Source organism: Myiozetetes cayanensis, unplaced genomic scaffold (genome assembly GCF_022539395.1).
Source record: "Myiozetetes cayanensis isolate MyiCay16 unplaced genomic scaffold, myiCay2020 scf20-37, whole genome shotgun sequence".
Lineage (NCBI taxonomy): Eukaryota > Metazoa > Chordata > Aves > Passeriformes > Tyrannidae > Myiozetetes > Myiozetetes cayanensis.
The window spans coordinates 12,163,736-12,190,398 of record NW_026087412.1 but is presented as its reverse complement, the minus strand read 5'-3'; the positions used below and the strand labels follow the sequence as shown (position 1 = coordinate 12,190,398).

The following is a 26,663-nucleotide window of genomic DNA, read 5'->3' as shown; positions in this document are numbered from 1 at the left end:
TTTACATTATTCAAATAACAATGTATGGTGTATTTAAAGAATATATGTGGTTTTTTTGATAGTATTTGAGGTGTTATCTGCATTGGGGTATCAATCTAGCTCAGACGTGAAAAATAAGTGTGATACACCAAACTGAGCTAGAAAGCATCCCCCAAATGCTGAATGGGATCTAAGCAATGTGTAGGCCTTATTCAGGTCTTTTCTATAAAGGTAAATTTATTTAATAAAGGTGGTGGCCAAAAGCAATTTTATATTTCCATATTAACAGAGCTAAAAATTAGGAAAACATTTACTTTATCACTTGACTCAGAAGTTGGGGCTCGTCCTTGCTTTTGTTCGTGATAATGCAGTTTCACTGCTAAGTTTTGGATGTTACTGATATTCTCAGCTTGTTCCTGGGAAAGCCATAAAATCCTGAGTCAGGTCACTTGGCAGTCAAGTGGAAGAGAAAACTGCTTTTCCGCTATATTGTATTGCTTTAAATTGCAAATGTCTTTGTATTTGCTTCAGGTTTTTGTTTCATTTTGTTTGGTTTTTAATCCTGCTGTTGCACTCTCTGTGTTAGAATCTAAGATTTATATTTCTTTGACTGTTTAATGTCTCCTTTCATCGCCTTCATAAATAGTAATGACTAGCTTATGTATATCCAGGGAAGTAAGGCAAAAAGCCCTTGAGTGTGCCAAGTCTGAAAAAATTTAAATTAGTGTATCAAATGTTAGAAGAAGAGGAATTAAGGCTCTTATCAGCTAACCATAAGCCAAGAATCTTTAAATTCTAACAATGGTTTGGTGGATACAGCTAAATCTGGCTTTACTTATTGAAGACAATAGCAGGAGCGTGGTTCCAAGTGAAAGATTTCACCTTAATGAAAGCTATTTAACATGGTATTCTAAATCCACAGAAAGGCAAATCTTTATTCCAAGGTGTAGATCATTTCTGGTAGGGGAATCCCACAATTTTTAATGAACATGTTTCCCTTTCTCATTTCTAATTAGCTTCAGCACTTAGATTTCCAGGATGCCAGCCTTCAACACTGAGATTTCTGATGGTAATAAAGCACTCGAGGTGGTATTTAATTAAAGTAGAGTGCTGATAGAAAAGACCTGAGCAGGGCTGAAATGCTAATCCTTTTGCATTGCTCAGTGTCCCCTTGTGATTGTGATTGATGAGTTGATTTCTCTTTACAACTTCATTTGCATCATGTGGTAATACCCACAGGCAGAGGTGCTGTGTGTTTCTGGATGAGAGCTCACCATTAGTACAAGCTAATGTACTAAGTGGGTAGAGGTAGGGTGAAGAGCACTCTTAGCTTTTAAGCAACCTATTAAATAACTGGTTTATGGTGGGTGATGTGACTCCCCATGTAAATGCTAGTGCTTAGAATATCTTTATCTGCTTTTGCCTTGAAAATACGTGTTCTGCCACCCACTGTTCTACCCTTCCCCTCTTCTGTTTATCTCAGTTGTTTTAGAATGATCATGTCAGGTAGTGGCTGGTATGAGGAATAGCTGTAGAGCTATTTCTCTGATTCATTAGAGGTGAAATAAATTGCTTAAATCTTGAAAAAAATAGGCTCACTGGAATCCCTTGTTACTGGAATTCTAAATCCATCTTGACGCTTCTGTAAATGCAGAACTGCTTGTTGTTTGCAACCAAGAGGTTTGTAGTGGGACTATCCAAGCTTCTCATGGTGTCAGCCTGCTTGCCCACAAAGGTAGTTGCCAGCACATCTGAATAGATCCCCATGTCATGCATTTTATAAGCATTTCCAACAGTGAATTTCTACTGGATTAGAATATTTGCTCTGGCAGCAGGGAAAGCCAATTGTATAAGCAGGACAGTAGCCAGTAAACTGACACAAGTGATTTTCTCCCTTTACCTGGTACTTGTTAAACCTCACCTAAGATTCTTATTTGACACAGTTTGTGGTCCTCCAGTGCAAAAAGAAGTTTCAGCACAGGGCCCCTAAGACACGCTGGAGTATGTGCCATGTGGTAAGGAGGTGAGGGAATTTGTACTTGTTCAGCCTGGAGAAGAGAAGGTTCCAGTATGACCTGATAGCTCCTTTTAATGTCTGCAAGGAGGTTGTCAAGAAGAAGGAGCTCTTCACAGAGGTGCATAGTGGGAGGATAAGAAGCAACACACAGTGCAACATTAGAACAACTAGATATGAAGAAGAACCCCATGGTCAGAGTTTAGCATTAGAACAGGTTGTCTGGAGAGTTTGCACAGCCTTTGTCCTCAGTGGTTTTAAGAAAACGAGTGGATGCAGCTCTGAGCCCCGGGGTCTGATCACATAACCCACGCAGCTTGGAGCAAGAGATCATAGCAGAGAGAGTGGAGTTAAACACTCCAAACTTCCACAGGCAGATACCTTTTTATTTTTCACAGCTGAAACATATTTTCTAAAATACAATTTAGAGCTAATTTGTTACATAGAAAGTAGATAATCCAATGTAACACAGAGGTGCCGACCTCTAAAATGCTGAGTGTACCCTCTAGGCTGCACTACCTATTGTCTTACCGCCACTTCAGGGATAGGGTTGGTGTAGCTGCCACTTTCTACTTATTTCTCTCCTCTCTCTTTAGTGAATGGAATTCTGTGTCAGCCTTCTTGGTTTTAGATCAAAGTATTACTGAACCTAAACATAAGGGAAGAATATTTTAAATCTCTGTAAAATAACAGCCTTATGTGTGCCCTTGTATAACCTAAAGGGTTTACATCCCTTCTGCTGAGATTTTAGGCAGGTTTTTATTTTCCAGTCATTGCTAATCTCTCAGGTCAAGTATTTATTCCTTTGCAGTCTTTCTTCTCCTGTGAGTAAGTGTGTGTTTTTAAGCAAGCCAGGGATATTTGGTTTTCTGTGTTTACAAGTGCAGACTTCTTCAAATCCAGTTGTCTAGGTCACATTTGAAAATAAATTGTCAAAGTGAACGACTCTTGCAAATAGAGTAGTTATTGCACCTTTTCCTGATTACAGGTGAGAGGATATTCCAGCATCCAGCATCATTATCTTTACCTCGCTTGCTTTTCCAGAAGTCTGCTGTTAAATGGAGGGAGTACCAGAGACAGATCACTGCAGGAGTGACTGTGCTGCTTTAAGAAGCTCTGACTGGAGGCCTGAAATCCTCCAGCTGAGAGAGGAAAAATATATTATGTGCCCAGGCTTTGTCTGATTCAGTGGAGAACTGGGCTGCATATACTGAACCATTTTTAGGGCTCAAGAAGCCAAACTAAGGACCTTTCAAGTTTCCTCTGACCTTGCTGATGGTGACATGTTGGGCACTGTCATTTCCTTAAAGATCATCTAACTGCAAAGTACAGTATATTCATAAAAACAGTACACATCCCAAAATCTGATTTAACATGGTGTCTCAGTAACTAGATCAGACTTACTGCATCGTAACTCTGCTTCTACTGCGCTGTTCTTGCTCAATTCAGTGGCTTAGAGTTAAGGAGATGTAACAATTTCTGCAAAGCAAAAGCACTGGTATGTGAAACAAAAAAATCTGTTGAGCAGAGTTCAGTTCCTGGAACATGGTTATCTCCCAAAAGTGAAATGCACCTTGTGCAGAGCCCGTGCAAATTGCCCTGTTGGTGCCAAGGACTGCCAGTGCTTTGCCATTTACAGCAACCTGCCAAAAGTTTGGGTTATATTTGAATGTAAAAGTTTGGATTCTCCCGAGCTTTTAATCCTGGAGAGCTGTTGCTCAGGGGAAAGGACTTCTGTCCTTGGAGACCAAGCTCTGCATGTCTGCTTTTTCTGGTCAGCTTCTTGAAAACGTCTAAAAGAGGTCTTGAGTTCAGGTTGTTTGACTGGTGTTCAATCTGTGTTACTAAAATGAAGTGAAAATAATAATTTGGAAATTTTATTTTTGTAAGTCACTTAACAGGTGTGATTACTTTTCCAGTATTAAATTCATGATTCAAAGTTTTTGTTGTATTTATTCTCTGGCAGCTGAAAACTAGTTCATTTCTGGTGGGTTACCTAGTGAACACTTTTCTTTCTTGTTCTGAATAAACCAGTAAACATATTTACAGAAAATTATTTCAGTGAAATCCTGTCAAGTTTGTGTATTGCATTGCTCAGACACCTTTTTCAAAGCACAGTCCTTCACACACCTGGTTGATCCTAAATCTGACAAAACTCAGCAGGCATTAGTGAACACATAAATTATTGTTTCCTTTTATATGTGCTCTTAATATATTTAAAAGCAGATGATGTTCCTTTACTCTCAGGAAAATTAGCAACACTCATTATACCCCTTGCTGTCCCAAGGAAAATGTCTTTCCTTTTCCACAGGCCCACTCCAGAAGAACATAAGTAATTGTCAGGACATGATGCTGTCACTATGAGTTCAGGCTGTGCATTAAAATGACAATGGAATAGATTAGTTTGAGGGTATCATACATATCAAAATTGTTTTATATAGATATCAGAATATTAAATAGAAAGAAAAGACTTGATAAAGTCTCATATAATCCCTCTTGGCATGGGTATGTGAGTAGGTATTCAGGTTTTTTTCCTTTAAGCATGGTGATATGATTAAATTTAACTTGACACAAGTGATGTACTATACCATGTGATTGTAATATTTAAAAGAAAACCACTTTTCTGATTGAATACCTACTAGCTATCAATTTCTGTGTGGCAATATCTAATCTGAATTTCTTCTGCAGCTCAAATGCAAAGGCATTTGCTGTGTTCTCCATCTCACTGGGTGTGCACTCAGCAAATACAAAACTGTTTCAATATTTTTTGCTTTCTTGTTTAGTTTAATGTTCTACTATAAGAGACAGCTGGTTCACATCGATTATAAACAGTTTTCAGTTTTCAGGCTATAACTTTTCTCCCCCAAAATACTCCATGTATTTTTACTAATTCTAGAGTTTGGATCCATGGTTCTACACTGTATAAACACAAATGCTGTTGGATGTGTTTGCTGTAAATTAGCCATATGTTTCTGGTCAATGTGCCAAAGTTTTTTTCTGTGCTGTTTCAATTTCTGAAATACCCTTCCTTCCACCACCCCTTTCTTCCTTGGAAACACAAGCACAAAATAAAACTGTAAACTAAGAAAGATAATTTTCATCCAGTCCTGCAATCTGTATTATTTTAAAATAATGTATTGTTCAAAGTAATGGTTTTTAAACCTACCAGGGTTAAGCACCTATGGCACAGGCAGAGGCCAGCTTTGCAGCAAGATTTACTACCATATGAATATGTTCAGTCTTGTGAAGAAGGGCCAGTAAAAAAAAATAAATCTCCAAAGAAGCTGTGCAGGGAGAGGCAATACAGTTTTGCAGATTTGAGAGCATCTACAGATGTGGAAATGAAAACACAAGGACAAATTTGCCTTTCCTTCTACAGTAACAGAAGCTTTTTAGAGACTTAACCAAGTAGAACTTAGCAGTGAGTACAGGCAGTGAAAGTCTTTGCTATAGGAACCATCAAAGGATTTTGTTAGTTTTCTTTTAACTGGAGATTCATTGTAACACTCTGTTAATAGATTTGGTTGTTTTCGAGCAGTTGTGACATTCAGCTGTGGGTAGAAGTATATTTTGCTTTGCAGAGGCACATCTTATCACCTTTTCTGTCTCCTTGTTGAGGAGATCTTTACTTTTCTTCAGAACCGTGGCTTAGGTTGCTAATGACAAACATTGTTGGATAAACAGTTACGTGCTAATGTTATAACAGCATCTTAACATAAACATCCACTGAAGTATGCAAATGATCTCGGTGACAAACAAGCACAGCAAAGTGTAGCGGAGGCAGGAAGCCAATCTGTCTGTTCCTTGTGCCCAATGATATTTTGATTGTCATTTTAATCTTAGAAGTAAATAACATCAGCAATCGTGTTCCATCATTTGTTGTCAGTGCCAAAAAATGAGTGGTGCTTTAACTGGCATTAAACAAGATGGCATTGCTGTGTTAGCTGGTCATTGCAGCTCAGGTCATCTGTGTTCCAGCCTAAATAGCAAAGTGATGGAAATCTGAAAATGAAACGGAGACTGCATTCTCTGAAAGCTGTGGTTAAATAGTTAGTGTCTAGATTCTTTATATTTTTTTTTTTCCTGCAAAAATCCTTTCCTGTCATCCTTAATGTCTTGATTAGTCATAGTTCTAGTTAGGTTGGACAAAAAAGTCTTCCAATTTTTGTCCTCAAGTACTTGAGCAATTCTTCTAAGCCCCTCTTCTGTTACCAAGCCTTGACTCTGTGGCTTGTATGCTCACATTTTGTGTCTTTCTCCACTGAGAAGCTTTCTGCAAAGCCCTGCAGGCCTGCTAAGTGTCTTCTTTGATAATGAATGGTTTGTTCCTGCATGCTGAAGTTCTCTTTAATCAACATCTCAGCCAGGCATCTACCTTGGACAGTTTCCTTTCGTAGGTGAACCTCAGGGATTTGTAATATTTCTCTGGTTATATCCAAGTCTCTTCTCCTGAAGCCCAGTTTTATAACTCTGCTGATTATTTTCCTGGTCTTCCTCCAAATTCCCAGTCATGTCATTGTCTTTATGGGGTTTACCACATGCATCAAACTTTTACATTTACCTTGTTAAGCAAAGCAAAACCGAACAGAACAGCTCCTGTTGGTTCATTTGGGACAGTTTTGCAGTGATTGTTGCTTAACCTGCTTTGTTCCAGTGCACAGGCTCTGACAGCAGCCCTGTGTCCGAATAGCTGAGCAGATGTGATCTTCAGTCATGGTCATGGAATAAGCAAGTGTAAACATATTTTTTTAAAGAAAGCATTGCAAATATATCTCAAAGAACTGAGACATTGCTCCTTGAGGACAGAAAGCAAACTAGAAGCTGTAGTTAGTCTGTTCCTTGCCAGTAAATCCTGTGTGAGGAAAGTCATCAAATAGGACAGAAGTATAAAATCCATTTTGAAACTATTCTGCTGCTGTTGAAACCACATGGAATTGTAAAATAATTTAGGTTGAAAGGGAACTTCAGATCCCATCTAATCCCAACATCCCTTTGAAATCAGGAGTAAATATACAGATTAGGTTGCCAAGGGGCTTTTTGAATTCTGGTTTGAAAGTCTCCAAGAGGCCATAGCCTCTCTGAGCAGTGTGTTCCTGTGCTTAACTTCACTCATATTCATTATTTTATTCTTCAGACCCAACCAGAATTTAGCTTTCGGCAACTTTTGACTGTTTCTCCTTGTTCTTTTGCTCTGTCCCTCCGAGTTCTGTCTCTGTGATCATGGATTAAGTGGGAGAAGATGCAATTAGGTTGTCTGTTAGTCCTCTCTCCCGCAGGCAGTGCTAAACCAGCTCCCTCAGCCTCTCCTCTTGTCATGTGCTCCAGCCCTCCAGCTGTCCTGGCAACCCACCACTGAACTCTCAGACACATCTCCTGCCCTGGGGGACTCCAGACTGGACGTGGTGTTCCAGATGCTGTCTCACAAGTGCTGTACAGGGAGGAATGATCTCTCTCCCCACCTCGCTGACTCTCCTTTTGCTAATGCAGCCACTGAGAAGTTTGCCTTTGCTGCCTCGAAGGCAGAGCAGTGGTTTGTGCCCAACTCACTGTTCACCAGGACTCACAGACCCTTCTCTGCAGGTCTGGCCAGGCAGTCCACAGCCTGTACAAGTGCATGGGGTTATTCTGTCCCAAGAGCAGGACCTTGGCCAGATTTTTGTCAGCCCACTCCTCTGCCTTCTCAAGAGCCCTGTAACTGCTCCCCCTGCTTGTGTCATGTGTGAATTTGCATTCTGACACCTCTTACATGTCTTTTGTGAACGTGTTCAGCAGTTTTGGACCTGGTCTTGATGCCCAAGGGCTGGCACTCATGGCTGACTGACAGTTAGACTTGTAAGTGTTGACTGCTACCCTCTTTAAAGGCCAGCACTCCAGACAGCTTTTTATGCACCTTTTATGTTGACAACACAATCCTTTTCTTTTTTCCTCCCTCCCTGCTATTTGGGTGCAAGGATTGCTGCATCATCTTCTTGAGTATGCTCCAGCAAAGGTGTAAGAGAAATGAGGTATACTTTCCTATAAGAACTTGTGGGAAATGAGAAGCTCCTTTTTTAGTTTTCTTTTGCAATGCTTTAAGAATCAATTCGGTCATTGTGAAAATGGATTGCAGATGCACCTGCTGAGTGCTTCAGAGTCTCTTATTATATGAGTCTTAAGGCTATTTTGGAGAGTTGTGTTTTCAAAATGTGATGTAAATTTTCTTCTATGTATTTTAAAGAAAGCAAAATATTGGTTGCTGTAGTACAAGGCTGAGCTACGGTTGAAAAGATCTGTATAAAATACTTAAGGGTAAGAATTGGAGAAAGTGAGGGACAGGCAGCAAACTTAAATTAAAAAGAAAGATTTAGGTGTTAATGTGGAAGTAAAGCAAACCAGTGTGACAGACTCACGTCCATTTGTGCCATAGCAGGAGGCAGAATTGCTGTGGATGACAAGGAAAGCTCTGGTAATAAATCACAGCATCATAAAAGCAGTACAAAGTTTCAGCAGTGACAGCTGGAAAGAGTGAAGGTGTTGGAGGGAGTGCTTTCTCCCTTGTTTCAGTATGTCCATAGGAAGGGCTTCAAACTAAGAGTTTTCAGCAAGTTGGTTTTTGCCTTCTCTTAACTGTGAGTAAATGTTCTTTGCAGGCTATTGGGATGTTTCAGCTCCTGCACTGCTCCTTACTTCAGGCACTGACATGAGGTGAACGTTTCATTATCAAACACATACGTAGCAGTAGCAAGAGCACAGACTTGTACTGGAGTGAAATATATGTAGAAAAGACCAAAAGTAAACTTTACTCCGAAATAGGAGTAAAGAGGTGCTACTTGCTTGCTAAATTGATGAAGAAATTCTCTTTTGCGTACTCACTGTTACCCTTTTCCCCTGTACTCTCTGCAAAAAGTTATTCTGCATTATCTTTCTTACTTTTGAGGACACCCTTCTTTTGGAACGAGATTGTTTTTTAAGTGAAAACTGAATTTGTCTTTGTACTGAACTTTCCAAAAAGAGAAAGAGGTGGCTGGAGAATTCATTTTGTGTGATTGCAGGAGCAAATGATGTGAGTCAAGTGGCCTGGTCAGATAATTAAGCTACAACAGAGAAAGCTCGCAGAGTCAGTCAGTTGTGATTATCAGTCCAGTGTGGTTGCATGTCTGATTCCTTCTGAAAAATCTGAAGTGGCTGCTTTTATTATCATTAATTGGGGACTGCCAGCAACAAATCTGGAAGAATTATACTGCCACTTTAAAGAATTTCAATATATTTTAGTTGGAATATAAGTTTAATGATGAATTGATGTCTGTTTGTTGCTCTGCCCACCTCTGTGAATTGAAAGGTTTGTTAGAATGATTCCTCTGTTGCATGTCTGCCCTGTTTCTGAATCCTAATGTAGGCAGTCTGGGAGAGCCTGGCAAAAAGTATGTGTTCTTTAGGGTTGTCTGTATCTTTCTAGTTGTTTTTTCTTTTTTTTTTATTTTCTTTTTCTTTATTGTGTGATTTAGTTAGAACTTTAATCATTTTACCACCTCCAGAGCATCTAGGAAAGTTCCTTTAACAGTGAAACATTAAGTTGCTTAAAGTGCCTCACAGAGCTAAACCTTGGAAGCATTTCTGAAATATTTCCCCTGCTAAGCGAGAGGGATGTCATGAAATGAAACAAAAAAAAAAAAGGAAACGGTATTTCATTTGAATGGAAGGATAAAGTACATTTAATCTAAAACAGGCTAGTTCAGTATCATCAGTTTACTTGTGGCATTCAGCAATTTTAAAATAGAAATCTTATTGCTATTAACTCTGCCACATGGAGGAGGAATTAATCCCGTGGAAATGCACACGTGTTACTGTACACTGTACCTGTCCCAAAGCCAAAACCCTGGAAGTTTAAGGTGTTTTTTAACTTTGAATACAAAAATATCTCACAACAAAAATGTTCAGCTTCCAGCAACTTGTATAGTAGCATTTCCAGTGCTTTTTTTTCTAAGCAGCTATTAATGTAGTCAAGCTGTGTTTTTTTCTTCTTCTGTGTGTAATCATCTGCTCAGTGGTGCACTCCATAACTAGTAGCAGGAGACAGAGGAGTGGCCTGCTGTGATTGATGGGGCGAGGCCCTGCAAACTGAAGGAGTCCCATCTGGATCAGGTTTTGGGAGCAGTCAGATGTTGAGAGGGAGGTCAGCAAGCCCTACATTGGCTCCCCCTCCTCCAGCACCCCAACCGTCCACACTCGTGCACACACCGCATCGCTCACGCGCCCTCACCCCGTAATTGATGCTCGCTTTGGGCAGATGCTGCATGGCCTGGGACTAGAGCAGCTGCTAAGTTTATGGAGAGTAAAGGCAGCAGGATGGTACAGCAGGTATTTGCGCTTTTATTTTCACTCGAAACTCTTGATTTTAGTCAAACCAGGGCAGTTCTTATAACCAGCTGCACCACTGCATGCAAGAACCTCTAATACACGTTTTGTTGCTGAAGTCTGAAGGAGGGCAAGCTACGGTGGGGATCATGTCTCTACTGGGCTTGAAATATGTAACTGAGCCATTCTTACAGCCAGCAGGTTTGCAGAGTAATGTTGCCTTTTTCTTCTTTGTTTCCCTGCCCTGAGGATACGATGCAGTTTGGCTCATTTAACTACAGTACAGGAGGCTTTCTCTAAATGTGAAGTACCTCTTGCCAAAGAAACAAAATGCACCAAACGGAAAATAGGGGAAAACAAACAATAAGCTGCCAGTTCGACTTTAAAATGCAGGCAGGCAGAAAGGTTTTCATTGAATACGTTTTTTTTATGCTGCAAATGTGTTTTTAAAAAAGGAACGCTGCATAAGTAATGTTTTCTGGGCTCTCTCTTTTGTGTACAAACAAAACAATCTTGCTTTATTATGTTTTGACACTTTTCATGCATTTCTTAATTATGAAATCCTTTCAGAGCAGAAGATGCTGAAAAGGTATGTTGAGATCTGAGATACTAGGAGCAGTTTTAATTCAAAGCTTTTCTTCATATGTAGTAATATAGATGGAATAGGAGAGCCTTCGCTTACCTACATCGTTGGAATCCTTTTTCTTGTTTGTTTGTTTTGGTTCTTTAGAGTTCACCATTTAACCAGAAAACAATAAATTTGATTTTATCCACTGCCACGTAAAGCATATTTTTGAGTTGAAATGTGGTTTTCATTAAGACTCAGGCCAGAACATTTAGCAGAGCCTGACTGTCTGCCATCCTTTGTTCTTCTTGCCGTTGCCAACAACCACTTTTTTAAAAAAAACATGAACAAAGTGAGCATTAAGGGGGTCACTTAATCTTAAAGGTACTTGGAACTGAATCTGAAGGGATAACTTCTGTTTAGCCTCTCATGCCTAGGTGGTATTAAGCAAGGTCTGTGTGCTGTCACACACAGCTTTGAAATTACTCTAATACCTGAGTTCATAGGCTAATTTAGGATCAATATTTCCTCTTGCTTTTAAGGCCATTTCATGTTTTCAACTTAATGCATTTGAACTGTTACTTTTTCTTATTTGTTGTAATTCACTATATTTTAAAGAGTGTGATAAAGGGAAATTTTAGGTGATTCTATTTTTTGTTCTTTAAATTCTATTCAGTTGTATCTGACTAGTCTGGAGTTTCCATCAAGCACATGTATATACGAATGCCTGATAGTTGACACTGCATTGTTCTTGATATAAATTCATATTCTAAAAAATAAGCTTTGGCTATTATTACCAAGTAAGTACCAAAGAACAGGTTTATACAAACACGTTTTTATAAATTGTAATACTGTGTCTATTGAATTAATTGTGAATAATAATTTCACACTGATTTTAAAGGTTAGGAAAGGTTTCAGTAGTCACTGATTTTAAGAGATCTCAGGTTTATTTTTGTTACCATTTTAAACTTAGGGCCTACAGTAACATGTAAAAGTATAATGTCTTTAATGTCCCCATCCTCCAAACAATTTAATGAACATGCAATGACTGCCCTGATAATCTTGTGCGCCAGTTTTCTGCTCTAAGCATGGGGGGTTGGTTTATTTAATGGCAAGGTTGTAAATCCCTAAGTATGTACTAAGTATCCCTAAGTTACTTAAAAAAAAATAGACAAATAAATCACTGACCCTTCATTGTTTACTTATTAATGAGGTCTCAGCGATAAATAAATGAGACTTCAGCTGAACAAATCTAATGAAAGAGATAGAAGACTCTCAGCACGGTGGAGGTGGTTGAATTGCCGATGCAATTTGCCATTTTATGACAAATCTAAAAAGTTTGGAGTTGCTGGTAAAAAATATTATAAAAGTTCAACCCTCTTAATTAAATATTAGCTGTAATTAGCTCTAAGTGTGAATGCTTTGAATATTAATCAGGGTCTTCATGGAACTGCTGTCAGGGTTAATGGAAAACAGTGGGGATCTCGGCAACATCTGGTTTAGGACTCCAGGTAGTACAAAAACCTTCAGATCAAATGCACCTGGACGTTAGCCCTTGGTCCCTTTGTTGCCATTATTGTTCTTTTTTAACAGCTGCTGACTCTAATGCCATGTTTAGCATCTGACATGAAGGAATAGCTTAAGGACCAGCAGTAACCAGCTCCTGTGTTTCACAGCCAGCACAGGGAAAATGCTTATCCAGGCAGAATTCAGATATGCTTTTGTTCATTCTTGCCACTTGCTGAAGTCCTTCCTGTAACAGCTGATTAAAATAAGGTCAGCTGCCTCCCCCACGAGTTTTAAAAATACTTCTTTAACATTTAATGAATGTCTCTGCTGTAATCCAGTCATTGCTGGGTTTTGCTTCCTCTTCGTTTTTATTTTTTTAATTTTTAACAGTGAAAATATTAGGTAAAAGAAATCAGAAAGGAACTTTAGCATTTTAATATAAGAGGGTAGAAGTACACATTTACAAGAAATTTTAACCTCCACAGAAATTTAACAGGACCAGTTTCAGTGCAGCATTAACCTTGGAATGATTGTAGATTTTATAGAAACAAAAGTCACTTAACCCTGTGAAGTCAGAAAATGCCATTGCTTTCATTTTAAAGATGTTTGAATGAAGCAACACAAGCTACTTGCTCAAGGCCTACAGTAGCAAAGATGGGATAAAAATTAGGGAGCTTTTGATTACTGATATAAAGTTTTAATTTTTTGGGACACATTGAATGCCTTTTACGCAAAAAAATTTAGTTTTCTCTTCTAAGCTTGAAATCTACCAAGACTTATTCCTTTGCAAATTTTTAAAAGCTCTTGAGTTTAGGACCAGTTCAGGTCAGAGAACTGATGCCTGAATTAGTTGAAATTGGCTGGAAATGTCCTTATGTACAAAGTGAAAAAGATTGTCTTTTATTCATCCTATTCAGCCTATTTTGGAATTAGTAAATCAAGGAGTGAATAAAATCCCTGTACTAGTCTTGTGCTTGTACGTGCTTTGGTGGAGAATAACAGAGTGGTTTAAAAGCTAATTAATTTTTTACTTAAATACGCATTTTTGCATTACTTGATATTTAGAGGGATAATTTTATCTTGTAAATTAGCTCTGAGGTTGGGATAGTCCCTGGACTAATGGCCTCTAATGCTGTCTCATGCAGCATCGTGTTTTGGACATTTTTCATATAAGGTCTGAAAGATTGTTGTGTGTGTTTCGTTCCCTGCAATTACTGCTTTTTGGTATGAGCAAAGCATTTAGTCAGAAGATTTCTAATTGACAAATTATAGGCTTGACTATTCTTTATTATATCAAACAGGAAGGTTAATCTATCTATAAAGAGATGAGGAGATTTGTTTTTAATTGTATAGGCTTATTGTGAGCTGCAAATAAAATACTACCATCTACATATTTAAAACCTTTCAAGTTCTTAAATCTATTTCTTTTGACAGTCTGCAGCATTGAATTTTTTCTTTTATGTTTGCTTAAGATTTTGAACTGATGCATTTTTAGATTCAAATTTTTAATATTTTGACTCATTATTATTTTGCATTTGTGGCATGCAGCTGGTCTCTACAGAGTCCATCAAAGTATTCTGAATATCTCAGAGCATTAGTTCATATCAGTGTTTTCAGTGCATAACCCAAATCCTGCTCTGAGTGTAGGTTGCATATATTGTGTTCTGCAAATGGTAAGTCAGACTGGATCACAGACAGTGAGCTAATCTTAGCAGAGCTCTGTACTGGCAGTTGTGCTCAGTAGCCTTTGGAATAAAGTGGCTTTGTCCCTCTCTCCTGTCTGAGTTGAAGCGTTAATTCAGGCACATTTCACTGACCTTTCCTGGTTAAAAAATAGTCTACAATTATCCAGTGAACAGCACATTTGTTTGTCTAATTAGAATATTATTTAACAGGGTTAGCAAAATGCATTTAGTTCAGATAAGAAATATTCTCCTTAAGAAACAACCCTTGTGCCCTTTTCAGGCCAGCAATCTTAGCAGAATTGTCATCACTCCGTGTTACATGTGCAGGACCTTCGCTTATTTAATCTCACGCCACGTTTCTTCTTCCTTTTCTTTCCCTTTGATTTTTTTTTTTACAGGGTAATCAGGAAGCTACAGCACCTCCTGACACAATGGCACAGCCTTATGCCTCAGCCCAGTTCGCTCCACCTCAGAATGGTATCCCTGCAGAATACACAGCCCCACATCCGCATCCAGCTCCAGACTACACAGGCCAAACCACTGTTCCAGAGCACACGTTAAACATGTACCCTCCTGCTCAGACACACTCTGAACAGAGTGCAGCTGACACAAATGCACAAACTGTCTCCGGCACAGCCACAGTAAGTCAAGGTTACAGCTCTTTTCAAGCACTTTGTTTCAGGTTACGTGCGTTTTTGTCAATAATTTCTGTTGTTCTGTTAAAACTTAGTAGTTTTACTCTTCGTTTGTGTTAGGATTAGCCACAATGTTAAGCTTAAAAGTCTGTCGAAGTTTATCCTTGGAGAATATATTTTCACTGGTTTTGGGCCTCTCACGAAGTGTCAGATCTTTGTAGAATCTGAGGTTTCCTTTTTCAACAGTATCAGACAAAATGATTAATAGCCAGCCCATGAATCATATCATAAAGTTTAATTAAGTCCAATATGGAAAAAGTGCAAATGAGTGTTTGTAGGCATTCATTTGCAGGGAAAAGAAAACAACAAAAAAAAACCCCAAACCAGACTCATTTGGTTATTTTTAATGGCCCCTGTGCTTTTGACACTTGCAAGTAGTTTTTAATAAAAGTGTTCATTGAACGATATTGCACTGAAATTACCGTGTGAGTGAGCATTGTGAAGAACATGCCTGTAATACTGTATTTTCTAGAGAGCTTGTTTGTGCAGCCATTACCCGAGTCGTGTGTGGATCTGTGCTCAACAGAGCAGAAATGATCGACTTTCCTCCTATTTGATTTATATATAAAGTTCTGAAGTGTCATGAATTATGCAAGAGACTCCTTGGATGGCTCTACCTTGTAATTTAAGTCGCAGATTTCACACATTGATAGTTTAGTGCTTCTGTCTTAATTCTAGAGTGGGACACAATATATCCAGTGCCAACAGCTTGCAGATTTCTGAGCCCATCAACCAGCCGTGTTACAAGTGCAGGATCGAGCACAGGGCAGGCAGTTGGAGCATATGCTTGAAGCATCTTTCTTAGCTGTCCTCATCCTTGCCCCAGCCATGCTCCATGCCTCATCTGACCTCCCCTTCTTCCTCTGGCACATATCCAGCCTAAAAGGTTCCATGCATCAGGGCAAGAGGAAAAGGAAAACATATTCCCTTAAAGGAGTGGTTCTGAAAATTTATGTTTATTTTATTGCCATGCCACTGATTTCTTTATATGGGTTTGAACCAGAAAGAAAACCATAGAAGAATATTCCTTGCTATTAGCATGGATACATTGTGAATTAATTACACATTTTTTTCATTTGTGCAGTAAAATGTTTTGGTCCTTTTATTTTTGACGTGGTAACCTTTTATTGCCAAGTGGCCCTTCGCTCTAGTAACACGAGAAAGCTTAAATTCAAGAACCCCTTATTAACTTATAGCATTCTTTGCAGCTCTACAGTCCCCTCTTATACATCTCTTCACAAAGTTAAATTCCTGGATTTTTCCATCTTTTAAAATTTTCTTCCATCATCATTTTTGATTGCTGTCAAACTCGTGACAAATGCCACCATCATTGGTTTAGAGCAGGAATCCCAAGCTCAATAGATACTCCAGAAGAGATTGGATATTGACTGAAAAGATAGTCTTTCCTGCTGTTCCTGTCTCATCCTTTTTATGTTCCACAGTTTTTCTTGTTTTTTTTGACCACTGCTGCACCCTGAACAGCCCACTCCGATGCTCAGCTCAGCCTTTTCATGTTTTGAAACTGTTGCTGTTCAGATCTGAAGTGAAATAGTAACAGTGCTAAAATCAATGGTAAAAGACCCATCGATGGCAGTGGGACAGGAGCTCATCCCTCATCATTTATTGCTTTCAATTGATTGTGTTTCCTCACCCTGTTTTGATTTTTCAGTTTGAAGAAGTGTCAGTCACTTTATCAGAGAAGTCAGGGATGTGTTTCCGCAGCATTTTCCATAGCGAAGGCTGGTGAAAAGACATAGTTTGGATTGTCTGCAATGCCCTTATCTTCTTCAAGTGCTCTATTCAATCCCAGCTAGCAAATCCAATGATTTTCTGCAAAGTTTCCAGCTTCTGATATGCTAATAGGCTTTATTGTTATTTGGTTTTGTGTTCTTTGCTATCTGTTCTTATTTTCTTTTTTGCTTTCCTAATATCCAACTTGTGTTTTACCTGTCAGACACCTTTTCCCTTCTGTTTCCCCTTGAATTTCCATTCTCTGAAGGGTAACACTTGAATTCCACTAACCTGATGTATTCAGGGAATATAGTATTTGCTCTTTTTATTATGGACTTATTATTTCTTGCATTCCTGTTTCCTTCCTTACAGAGGGACAGACAGAACATTTCAAAGTAGCTCCCATGCTGTTTATAAAGAATTAGGTTTCCTTCCTTTTGACTTGAGGGTATATTTGAGAAAGTTTTAGCTTGGTTTGGTTTTTAAAAAGATATTTCTTTCCAAATTGCAATGTTATATTGAAAGTTGTGGATGCTCTCCCTCGAGAACACCACAATGAAAAGAGAGGTTTACAAGAAGTGTGTGTATCTCTGTGGAGCTGCACTGACATTTAACACATTGCACACCAGTTAGTTTTACAAACTTACAGTCAAACACTGTTTGCAAAATTTAATTAGGGGTACCCAGATTTAAAATCCTTTATGCTGGGATTTTAGCCATTGCACTTGGCAAACTGTGGAGACATTATAAACAGGTATATGCAGACGGATCCCAGGCAGATTTGACATGGACTTTGTAATATTATGAGGGTTCAGCTCTGTGTATCTCGCTGTAGGTTTAATAATACAAGTTTTTATTGTGAAATAGAGCTTCAATAGCACTGTGTCAACCTTGTAACTCCATGTGGTCTTTACTGTTGAAGGAGAAAAATTATGTTTCTTTCCAGTTCCTGCTAGCTTTGAGAATAGTTGATTTCCACTGGAAGAGTTTTAAGTGGAATTGATGTGGGGACGTAGTGGCATTTGTTTGGTAGGTTCCAATGTTTCTACTTAGTTTCCTTTCAGTAAGCTGTTTATTACATGCATTTAAAGGAAGAATAATCAATTGACCAGTCATTCACAGAAAGAATACTGTTGTGATTAATGTAGATCAGACAGGCTGCTGGAGGCAAGACCAGTTTCTGCATTTTCTTAACTCAAGTGCAATTTTATGTCCCTGTGTGGCTGGATATACCACTAAAAATGGATCTTAAACTTTTGAAATGTGAACCTAACAAACTGCAGGGCAATTATCTAATTTGCAGAATTTACTACCAGACTTAACTTCCTCCATGAAGGACTGAATCCATGCCGAGGTGAGACACAGCCTTGGCTCTCTCTGTGTGTCCCAATTTCTCTCTTCTTGTCTGAAAGAATCAAACACTGCAGCCAGAGCTCTCATTGGGTCTAATGCAGCCTAAACCCCAGTAAAGATATAAATAATAAAAATAAAAAGGTTCTGTGCAATTTCTTTTGAATCCTTAACTGCAACACAGGGTGTGATCCTGGCCCAGCTGGAACCACCAGTATTCCCAGTTGCTGCAAATGGAACAAGATTCCAATCATCAGTTTTATTACAGGTTTGCAATTTTTTGCACAGTGCTCTTGTAATTCATGTTCAAAAACACTTCACGTACTCTTGGATGTGCTCTTATACTTCAAAAAAGTGCATTTCCCAATAAAAATGCTTTATTCTATTATTTTGATAAAATAGTGGGTCACTGTATTCTGTTAGGGTAAGTACTCAACACAAGAGGTACTTAGATTTTATGTGTAGGAATGGCTAACTCTGTATTTTGATGTGATGGAACAGGAGAAAAAGTACAGGAAAAGAGTAGTAAAAGATTAAAGACAGGCTGATTTAGCTGAAATAATGTAAAATCATCTGTAGGTAATAAAATACTGTCAAAAGTTACTTGTAGTCTTCCCTGAACAATATGGTTTTCATCTTTTTAAATCCATATATTTGTTAACTTTGAACAAGGAAGAAATGTGTCCGAGTATATGCATAATCAATAATCATCCAGCACTGGGTTATTTAAGAGCTGGTAGAATTTTGGAGTTGTATAGCATCCAACATGCTTTTAGCATCAACAAAAATAATAAATGGCTTCTTTCAAGAAGGATGGATCAATGATGAGTGTTACAAAATTATGCTAAAATTAACGTCTGATGATTTTGTAGAGTGGTTTTGAGTGTTACATTGAATAGTTACGTGTAATAAAGTACTTTTAAGTAAGACATTTGATTATTTTATGAAATAGGAAATCACCTTTTACCTGTGAACAGATATAGATGCAAACCTGTTGTACAGGAATAGCTCAGAGAATGAAAGTTATTAAATTTTTGCCTGTGTTTTTTCATGCACAACTTCTGTTGATGCCAGCAGGAGCTGTGTATGTAAATGAAAAGGGCATTAGCTGGGCATGTGAAAGGGAGCAGGTAATAGCAAAGTAAATGTTTCTCTACTCTTTCCTGTTCTAAGTGTGTTATACTAATAATGGAAGTAAATGTCATGGCATGGCAAAAACTTTGTAAAAACGCTGTGTTTTATGTTTGTGTGTGTAAAAAATGTGCTGCTCTAAACTTAGTTCTGCTTTCAGAAGCTGAAAAGCTTTGGTAGGTTGTGTGCCTGGCCAGGAGTTGTTGAGGGAAAAGGCACTTGACTTGGAGGAGTGTTGGGGATCAGTGCACGGTGCCTTCCTGTCCCAGGTGGTTCAAAATCAGGGTGGAAATAATTCATTTATTAGATATGATGTCTGTTGTTCTGGCTGCCCTGCTGTACCTTGAAACGTTGTATATTCTTTGAGATCTAATGGTCTGTATGTTTAATGTTTTCTTGGTGCTAATTTGTCCCATTTGTGCATTTTTAAGTCACGTTGCAAAGGCCATCTCTTCATCTGAGGATTTGTGAAGGCTCTGGACTGCAAAATTATTTACCATATTGAACTTGGTTGTTCTGGAGAAGTGAAACATATACAACCTACCTTTGGGTGTTTGTTGAGGTTTTCTGTGGGTTGGTGTTTTTTTTGGTACCAATTTTGCTGATGCGCTTTTTAATTTGGGTAAGAAATCTGAGAGTAGGAAGCATTTTTAGTGAAGTGCTTTAGTGCATTGTCTAAGCCTGCAGGTGGGTAGGTTATTGCTACAGTTTTCTGCAGCATATTTCTAGTTTTTATTAGCCCTTTTTCCTGCTCTATTCTTTAAGTAAGTTATTGGTATAAGTGATTTTTTTTTTCTCCCCTTCTTTCTTTAGTTCATCTCCTCTTTCTCTCCTAATATTTTATTCATGGCCTTCCCATCTCCTGGGGGTATGGGATACATTATTTTGATGAAATTCTATTCCATATTAAACAATGGGGTATATCCTACTCAGTTTACAGGTGTCCATCAGCTGTTCTTACACCAGCGTGTCACTGAAGTAGAGATGTTTAAAACTGAGTTCTCTGCAATTTGCTGGCTCATGGGGTAGCTGTGGTTGTGCTTATTAGCCTGGAGGTAAACTTTGAAGTCCAATGTGCCAAGTGTCTGCATAGTGGGTGGGACACTTCTGAGGCTGCTGAGCTCAGCTGGTGTTCTCCTTGTCTCTGAATGTTCTGCTCTTGCCTGGGAGGTTTTCATGGTGCACCTGGAACTGCTTCTGGTGGCTGGGGAAGGAGTGATTTGATCACTTCTGTGGGTAGTTCTGGCTGGCAGGCGGCAGAGCAGAGTTTCAGGGCAGATAACCCCACCAGCACTCTCTCTAAATGGTGCCACTCCGAGGCCTGTGCTCCCCGTGCAGAGGAATTAGGAACTCTTCACCACAGAGCCTTTCAAATCACATTTCCCCATGGATATTTTTATTCCCAACTGGTATCAACGACCCAGTTTTTACTCTTATTTCAATTCCATCTTTTGTCTATAGATGTTTGCCACCAGGATGGCAGATACTTGATAATGCTTTGACAACTCCTAGAGCAGTGTTTATTCATCTAAATCATACCCTGCTGGTGCAGGCTATTGTGCCAGCATGGTGTGCTATTTCATTCCTACTTCCTATTATATTTGGTCCCAACTGCTACTTGAAGAAAACATTGCAAGGAGTTTATTTCAAGACCCTGAGTGCTTCAGAGCTGCAGAAGCAAGGAACCTGGTCCAGCTCCTACTCCATAGTGAAGAGATCAAAACTGACATCCCAAATAGAGAACATAATGCAGTGCTGGTGTGGTGAGGCACAGTAATGACTTGTGATCATAGCCATTATCGCTGCTAAGAGGCTTCCTTGCTGAGAGAGCCCCGTGTGTCAACTTTGTGACTGTGCCTCACGTGAGTCCCTTTGCTTATGCTAAGGAATAGCAGGAACATATTGCTCACTTCAGCCTCTGTGTGTGTCAGTGCAACCTCGAAAATAGATTCTCCTCAAGAATACCCAGAAACTGAAACTGGCTGTTTTCTGTGGTGCTGTTTATAAAGTGCCTGTTTGTATACATCGGTTTTTTGCCTGGTAAGAAGATAACCACCCTTTTTTTCCTGTGTCATTGAGTTAACTGAGGCTTTTTGTTGCTGTGAGTGGGTGTGAGGACAGCAGTTACCCTGGCAGCCAACTGCAGATCAGCTTGTCTGGGGTTCTCCTGAGGTCTCTGTAGCTGATCTTTAGGATTTAGGTATCACCTCAGCTTCTTTTTCTTTTTGATTCCCATAGCAAGAAAGGATTGCAAGTGTGATATTGAAACAGAAGACAGAAAAGTTATAATTATAAAATTATAATTCTAGTTAATTCTGGTTTTTCTTTGGTTTGGTTTTCTTTTTTATTTATGTGTTTTGATTTAAATTTCCATTCCTGATTTTTGCATCCTTGAAATTAGTGAAGTGGTAAAGCTGAAGCTTCTACCCCAGTCCCACAAAACCCCAGCAACAAGGATAAAGAGTGCAATTATGCTCTTCATCTTTAGTCATATTTGCTCAAATAAATTAGCTGAATGCCGTTGATTACTCTTCTGCATGTTCACTGTAGGGCAGACTAGCAGTTCTTAGATCACTTCAGCAGGTAATTCTAGTCAACTCTAAGGTAGGTCTGAAACACAAAACATTGGAGAGGTATTTTGAATCACATTGTCAGCCAGACACTGTCATGTTACTCCAACTTGAAAAGTTTCTTCTAGAAAACATTACCAATTAATTCCTGATCTGCTGAGTTTAATTGACCAATTAAACAATTTAAGATTTTCTTCCTTCTTGTCCCTGAAAGAGCTGAGACAATATTGGTTTTCTGAGTTTTCTTGTACTTTTTTTTCTCTCTTGGGCTCTTTACTCCTCCATACCAATTCTTTTATGTGTTACATTATTGACTTTTTCTTCTCTCTGTGCAGTCTAAGTGGCCATGGCATCCCAATGCTTTGTCTGTGCTTTGGGTTGTGATCTCTTGAGAAAAACATTTGTTAACATATTGGCGAATGCACTGAGCATAAATTTCAAAGGGGATCTTGTTATGATGAAATAGCTAATTACAACTTTATATTTGACCTTCTGCATCTTTGCTCCCCATTACAACACAGTAATTAACATTGATCCTTATGGGGGGGATTTTTTTTTTGGTGAGAATTAGCTCTAATTTTCACTAAATGCATGAGGGGTTGTGTTAGGTTAGGTAAGACTAATGATGTTTTCCATTCTCTTGTAATTGCCATGCAAATGATAGTTAAGGGCTTGCAACTTTATCAGAAGTTGTCAATTCCTCCAGTCACCAACTCTTTCTAGTTCCAATATAAAGTTGTGCATTGCCTGGGGTACCTTGTGTACGACCTGAGCACAAACTGCTTGTAACTTCTTGGTAAACCAGCAACATCCTTAGGTCCTTGTTTTCAAGAAACTTGCTCTGTATTAGAGAGCTCAGAATGGTCTACCTGTAGCACAGGTAGATGGAAAACTGGCGAGGTTTATACTGATAAGCCATGAAAACCACTCAGAAAGGCTCCCTCTCTTGTTCCTGAAATCATAAGACTGAATTTCTATTCATGTGACAGTCTTTGCCTAGAGATAAACTCACTCTCCTGCATGAGAGTGGGTCTTAACTAAGGGTGCCTTAGTGGGTTATTAACCCCCAACCCTGAAAATGTATTTTTTAATCCTGTTTATACTCTCAAGTTTCCATTCCTCTCCCACACAGCTGCTTCTTCAGCTTTCCCCACACCCTGCTACCCACAGAGTTACTTTAATTAAACCTTACTCGTGTGTGGGCTTGCTTACCATTTCTCCCTTCTAGGGTCCGTGTGAAAGACTAGCTTGATTCAAACATTTAACTTTGCTCTCCATCAGTTTTAGAAAGACAGTAACGAGGCATGCTGCTCTGTCTTTGCTGAATCTGCCAGCAGGTGAATCCATCTGGAAGTCTGAAGCTGCTTTATGGTCTACCAGTGACTTGACAGGGTGAGAAAGACGTTGCAGGCAGAAGTAGACAGAGGACAATTTTCTTATTCACTAGATATGCATTCAGGAAAGGGTTACAAGTTCTTCTTTTCAGGCTTTGCCAGAGAAACAATTAGACTGAACTAATAGTTCAGCATGCACCTCATGCTGTATTTGGTCTTTCTGTGACAGGCAGAAAGAATTGGTTGGTTGTTTTAAATTGCACAGATCTAGATATTAGATGGTCAATAATTTATTAATGAATTGGAGAAATTCCAGAAAAAGGGATAAGTTGGTAACCAAACCCCACACATCCGTTCACGAGCTCACTCCCTTCTCACCTTTGCTTTTGATTTGTGTGATTAAAGATGGACCTTAAGTTACTTTGTTGGCTCTGCAGGGATGGATAGTAAGTATTTCCTGATATTTTGAGAGGGATTTATATACAAACTTAAAATAATGACATATATGCAAAACCTTCCTCTCATTTTGCATGGTTCTTGCTTGCTTTTAATCTTTGGGTGCATTTTAGTTATCTTTCTTTTTATCTCTACAACACTGTTCCTTATTTATATTCTTTCTTATTTCCCTTTTATGTTTTCTTTCTATACACCTGCATTGTCTCTACTTTGTTTCTTCACAGTTCTTACTCATTCCAGTATTCTCTAGCAATTTCCTTTAATTTCCTCCCCCCTCCTAGGAGTTACAAAGCCAGCTACTACTGTTTTTCATATGGCTTGGAGAGAATATGGAAAGGAATATAGAGTTGATGTGAAGAACATGCATGAATTCTCTGGTATTTTTGAATCTCAATTGCTACAATTTGCCAGTTTGAGATGCTTTTTCAGCTGGTATCCCACACAGTTGTGTTGGAGCGTATTGTGCTGCCTTTTTTGATTTAGAAAAACTTCTCAACAGATTTTTAAGAGGGACCCCTCAGGTCTTCTACTATCCCTGCTTAAAAGGGCGTTTTGCATTTGTTTTTCCAGCAGAGGTCTCTTGAAATCTTGCCCATTGAAAAAGTTGCCACTGATCTTCTCTTGTCTCTGAGTCTTACCCCAGAACACAAACTCCAAGATACCCTTTTAACATCCACCTGCAAACAGCAGGAGGACCTGTCAGGACTCCTCAGGTCCTTCCCAGCCACAGCAATCAGATCTATAAAAAACTGTGAGAAAGAGGAGATAAAAGAGCACCTGTGGGGCAGCATCTCCCCAGCCTCTGCCTCCAGATCTAACAACACCTCCAGGTGAGGGAGATGGAGAGCAGGAAACTCCCTCTGTGGAACAGAGGAACAGATGTTTGCCATTGAGGACATCTCAGCCTTTATAAATGAACTTGATTTCAGGCTCTGTAATGAGACTGCTACTGCCTCCCAGCTTCCTCATCCCTTCAAAAGTAAGAATGGAGGACTTCTCTTGCTGTGCCTTTTTTTTTTTTTGCTTTGGATTGTAATTTAAATACTTTTATTCTCTGATTTATAAAAGGGGAAAAAAAAAGGCAGCAGAATGCCTTCTGATTCAATCAGAAGAAGAAAACATGCTTACAGTCATAAAGTCCTTTCTATGCCTGTGTTGTTTTTTTTTTGTTGCTGTTATAAAAAGTGCGTCAAAAGATGTTCAACTATTTAATTTCATAAGAATTCACATAAGTTGCAGCTGTTCCAGAGTAGCATCTAAATATTTGATTTGAAAACAATATGTGTACCAACACTGCAACATATTGCAGGCATGATCACCCAGCTACCCAGAAAGATCTGAGTCTGTCTGTGCTAATTAATGTTTGCAGATGAAGCTTCTCCAGCGGCAACTTCAGTTAGAAAAGATCTTTTGGGTTATAAGAACATAAAGGATATAAAAGATGTGACATGGAAACTATGTAAATTTGCTATTTTTAAGTTATAATAAGGCTAGGACACCTTATTTCATTTTTCATAAGGATGTGATTTATTTTTTTTAATATGTTTGTATTGCAAAAAATATTATTGCTGCTACTTTAAAAGAGATTTATTGCCAAAAATGTAGCTATAAAATGTCAATTTATTTAAAGTATTTGGAAGTATTAATCTTAAAATATATTAAAAAAAGAAATTATTTGAGTTTTTTCAGTTACATGGAGGAAAACTTAATGGTTTAGGCCAGAGAAATTTGCTTTTAAGTTGTGCATTGACTTGAAAAGGTAGCAGTTCTGTTGCCTATTTACTTACAGTCCTTATTCTTTTAGCTTTAGGGATATGGAAATACTTGAGTTGTTCAGAGATATGCGGTTTCTTGTGAACACATTCCCCTCCCTTTATTTCTTTTCTTACATAGTTTTCAATTACAATGTGGCCAAATTTAGAGAAATTGATGCCAAGTTTCACCTCTGAATATTTGTATTTCCTTGTTCTCATACATAAGCTTCTTTTTTTAAGAAAATCTGACAGGGACAGGTGGCAAAACTATCCCAACCTGGAGCAGCAGAAATAGTGGAGCTTTGTTGTTTATATATGAATGCAAATTTGACCTCTATTTAATACAGAATTTATTCTGGTTTTGTTTTTTTTTTTTTTACACTATCAAAAGATGATGCACCAGCATCTGAATCACTGATCCTGTTTTGTGCTTTCTCATGGAAAGAACCAGCTTTTTTATCCTTTTATTATTATTGTGCATCAAGAAATGCCTCTGTTTTCAACACAGGTGTGGTTTTTAATTTTCTTCTTAGTTTTTTTTTCCTTTTCCAAATACAAACTTGTAGGAAAACAAATGTAGACAAATATTACACAGTACTGGAAAGTTAAGGATGTAAAAGAGAAACTAAAATTAGATTAAAAATAGATTTTAGCACTTTGAAAAACTTTTATTTTGTACAAATCCCTTAAATTGTTGAGCTTAAAATACCTTGCAATTAGTGTAATTGGAGGAGTAAACATGTTTTTAAGGTAGACATTGAATCCTTTCTAGTGCATGACCATTTCTTGATACTCCTGAGCAGGTGATATTATATCCCAGTAAATTTGCACCATAGTAAACAGTAATTTAGCCACAAAATACTGTTTTAAAGTCAGAGATAAGCCTTGCAAGCACTTACACTGAGAGGGTTGTGTAGTGCTCCTCACATTAATTGGATCGCAGTGCTTATGAAGCTATTAGTTTCAGGAACAGATACCTGCATGGTGGGGTCCTGAGTGTCTGCAGAGCTGCTGGATAGGTGTGTTTGAGCACAGGTGTTGGAAAGCTTTGGAGCACTGCAGGCTCCCTCGGTGTGGAATTGCTGCAGTTCACATCCAGACTGGCAGGAGCTGTACTTGTGAAGCGGCTCTCGCCTGCAATAAAGGCACTTTCACACCAGCACAAAATGTTGCTATTGGCTCCTTCCCATCTCCAGCAAGCATTCCCAGTTTTAGAACTTGCTCTCATTTCTGAGCTGGGCCCCCTCTTTTCTTTTTCACCCCGTTGAGCTGAAAGTGTTGCACATCCAGCCCTTTTATCTCTCTCTTCCCTCGCGAAAGAAACTTGCAGCCATCTCCCGTGGCACTTCTCTTTTTGCGTGTGCAGCAAAGTCAACTTTGCCAAGATTTTAATGTTTTACAGACAAAAGCAAAGGTACCAGCATCAGAATCAGTGATTCTGTTCTATGCTTTCTAATGGAAAGAGCCAATTTTTTTATCACTTTATTATTATTCTGCATCAAGAGATGCTTTGCTTCTGTTTCCAACACAGGTGTAGGTTTTTTTTACTTTCTTGT

The 26,663-nt window shown here is 38.6% G+C and overlaps 1 protein-coding gene across 29 annotated transcripts in view; it reads left to right on the top strand.

Annotated features, from left to right (window-relative positions):
- Nucleotides 1–26,663, top strand: part of RBFOX1 (RNA binding fox-1 homolog 1) — a 1,102,859-nt gene that overhangs the window by 963,542 nt on the left and 112,654 nt on the right. For all 29 annotated transcript variants that reach the window (XM_050317469.1, XM_050317468.1, XM_050317472.1 and 26 more), the window contains one exon: nucleotides 14,485–14,727. In XM_050317469.1, the coding sequence (XP_050173426.1) occupies nucleotides 14,485–14,727 (243 nt within the window). The remainder of the gene's footprint in view (nucleotides 1–14,484; nucleotides 14,728–26,663) is intronic.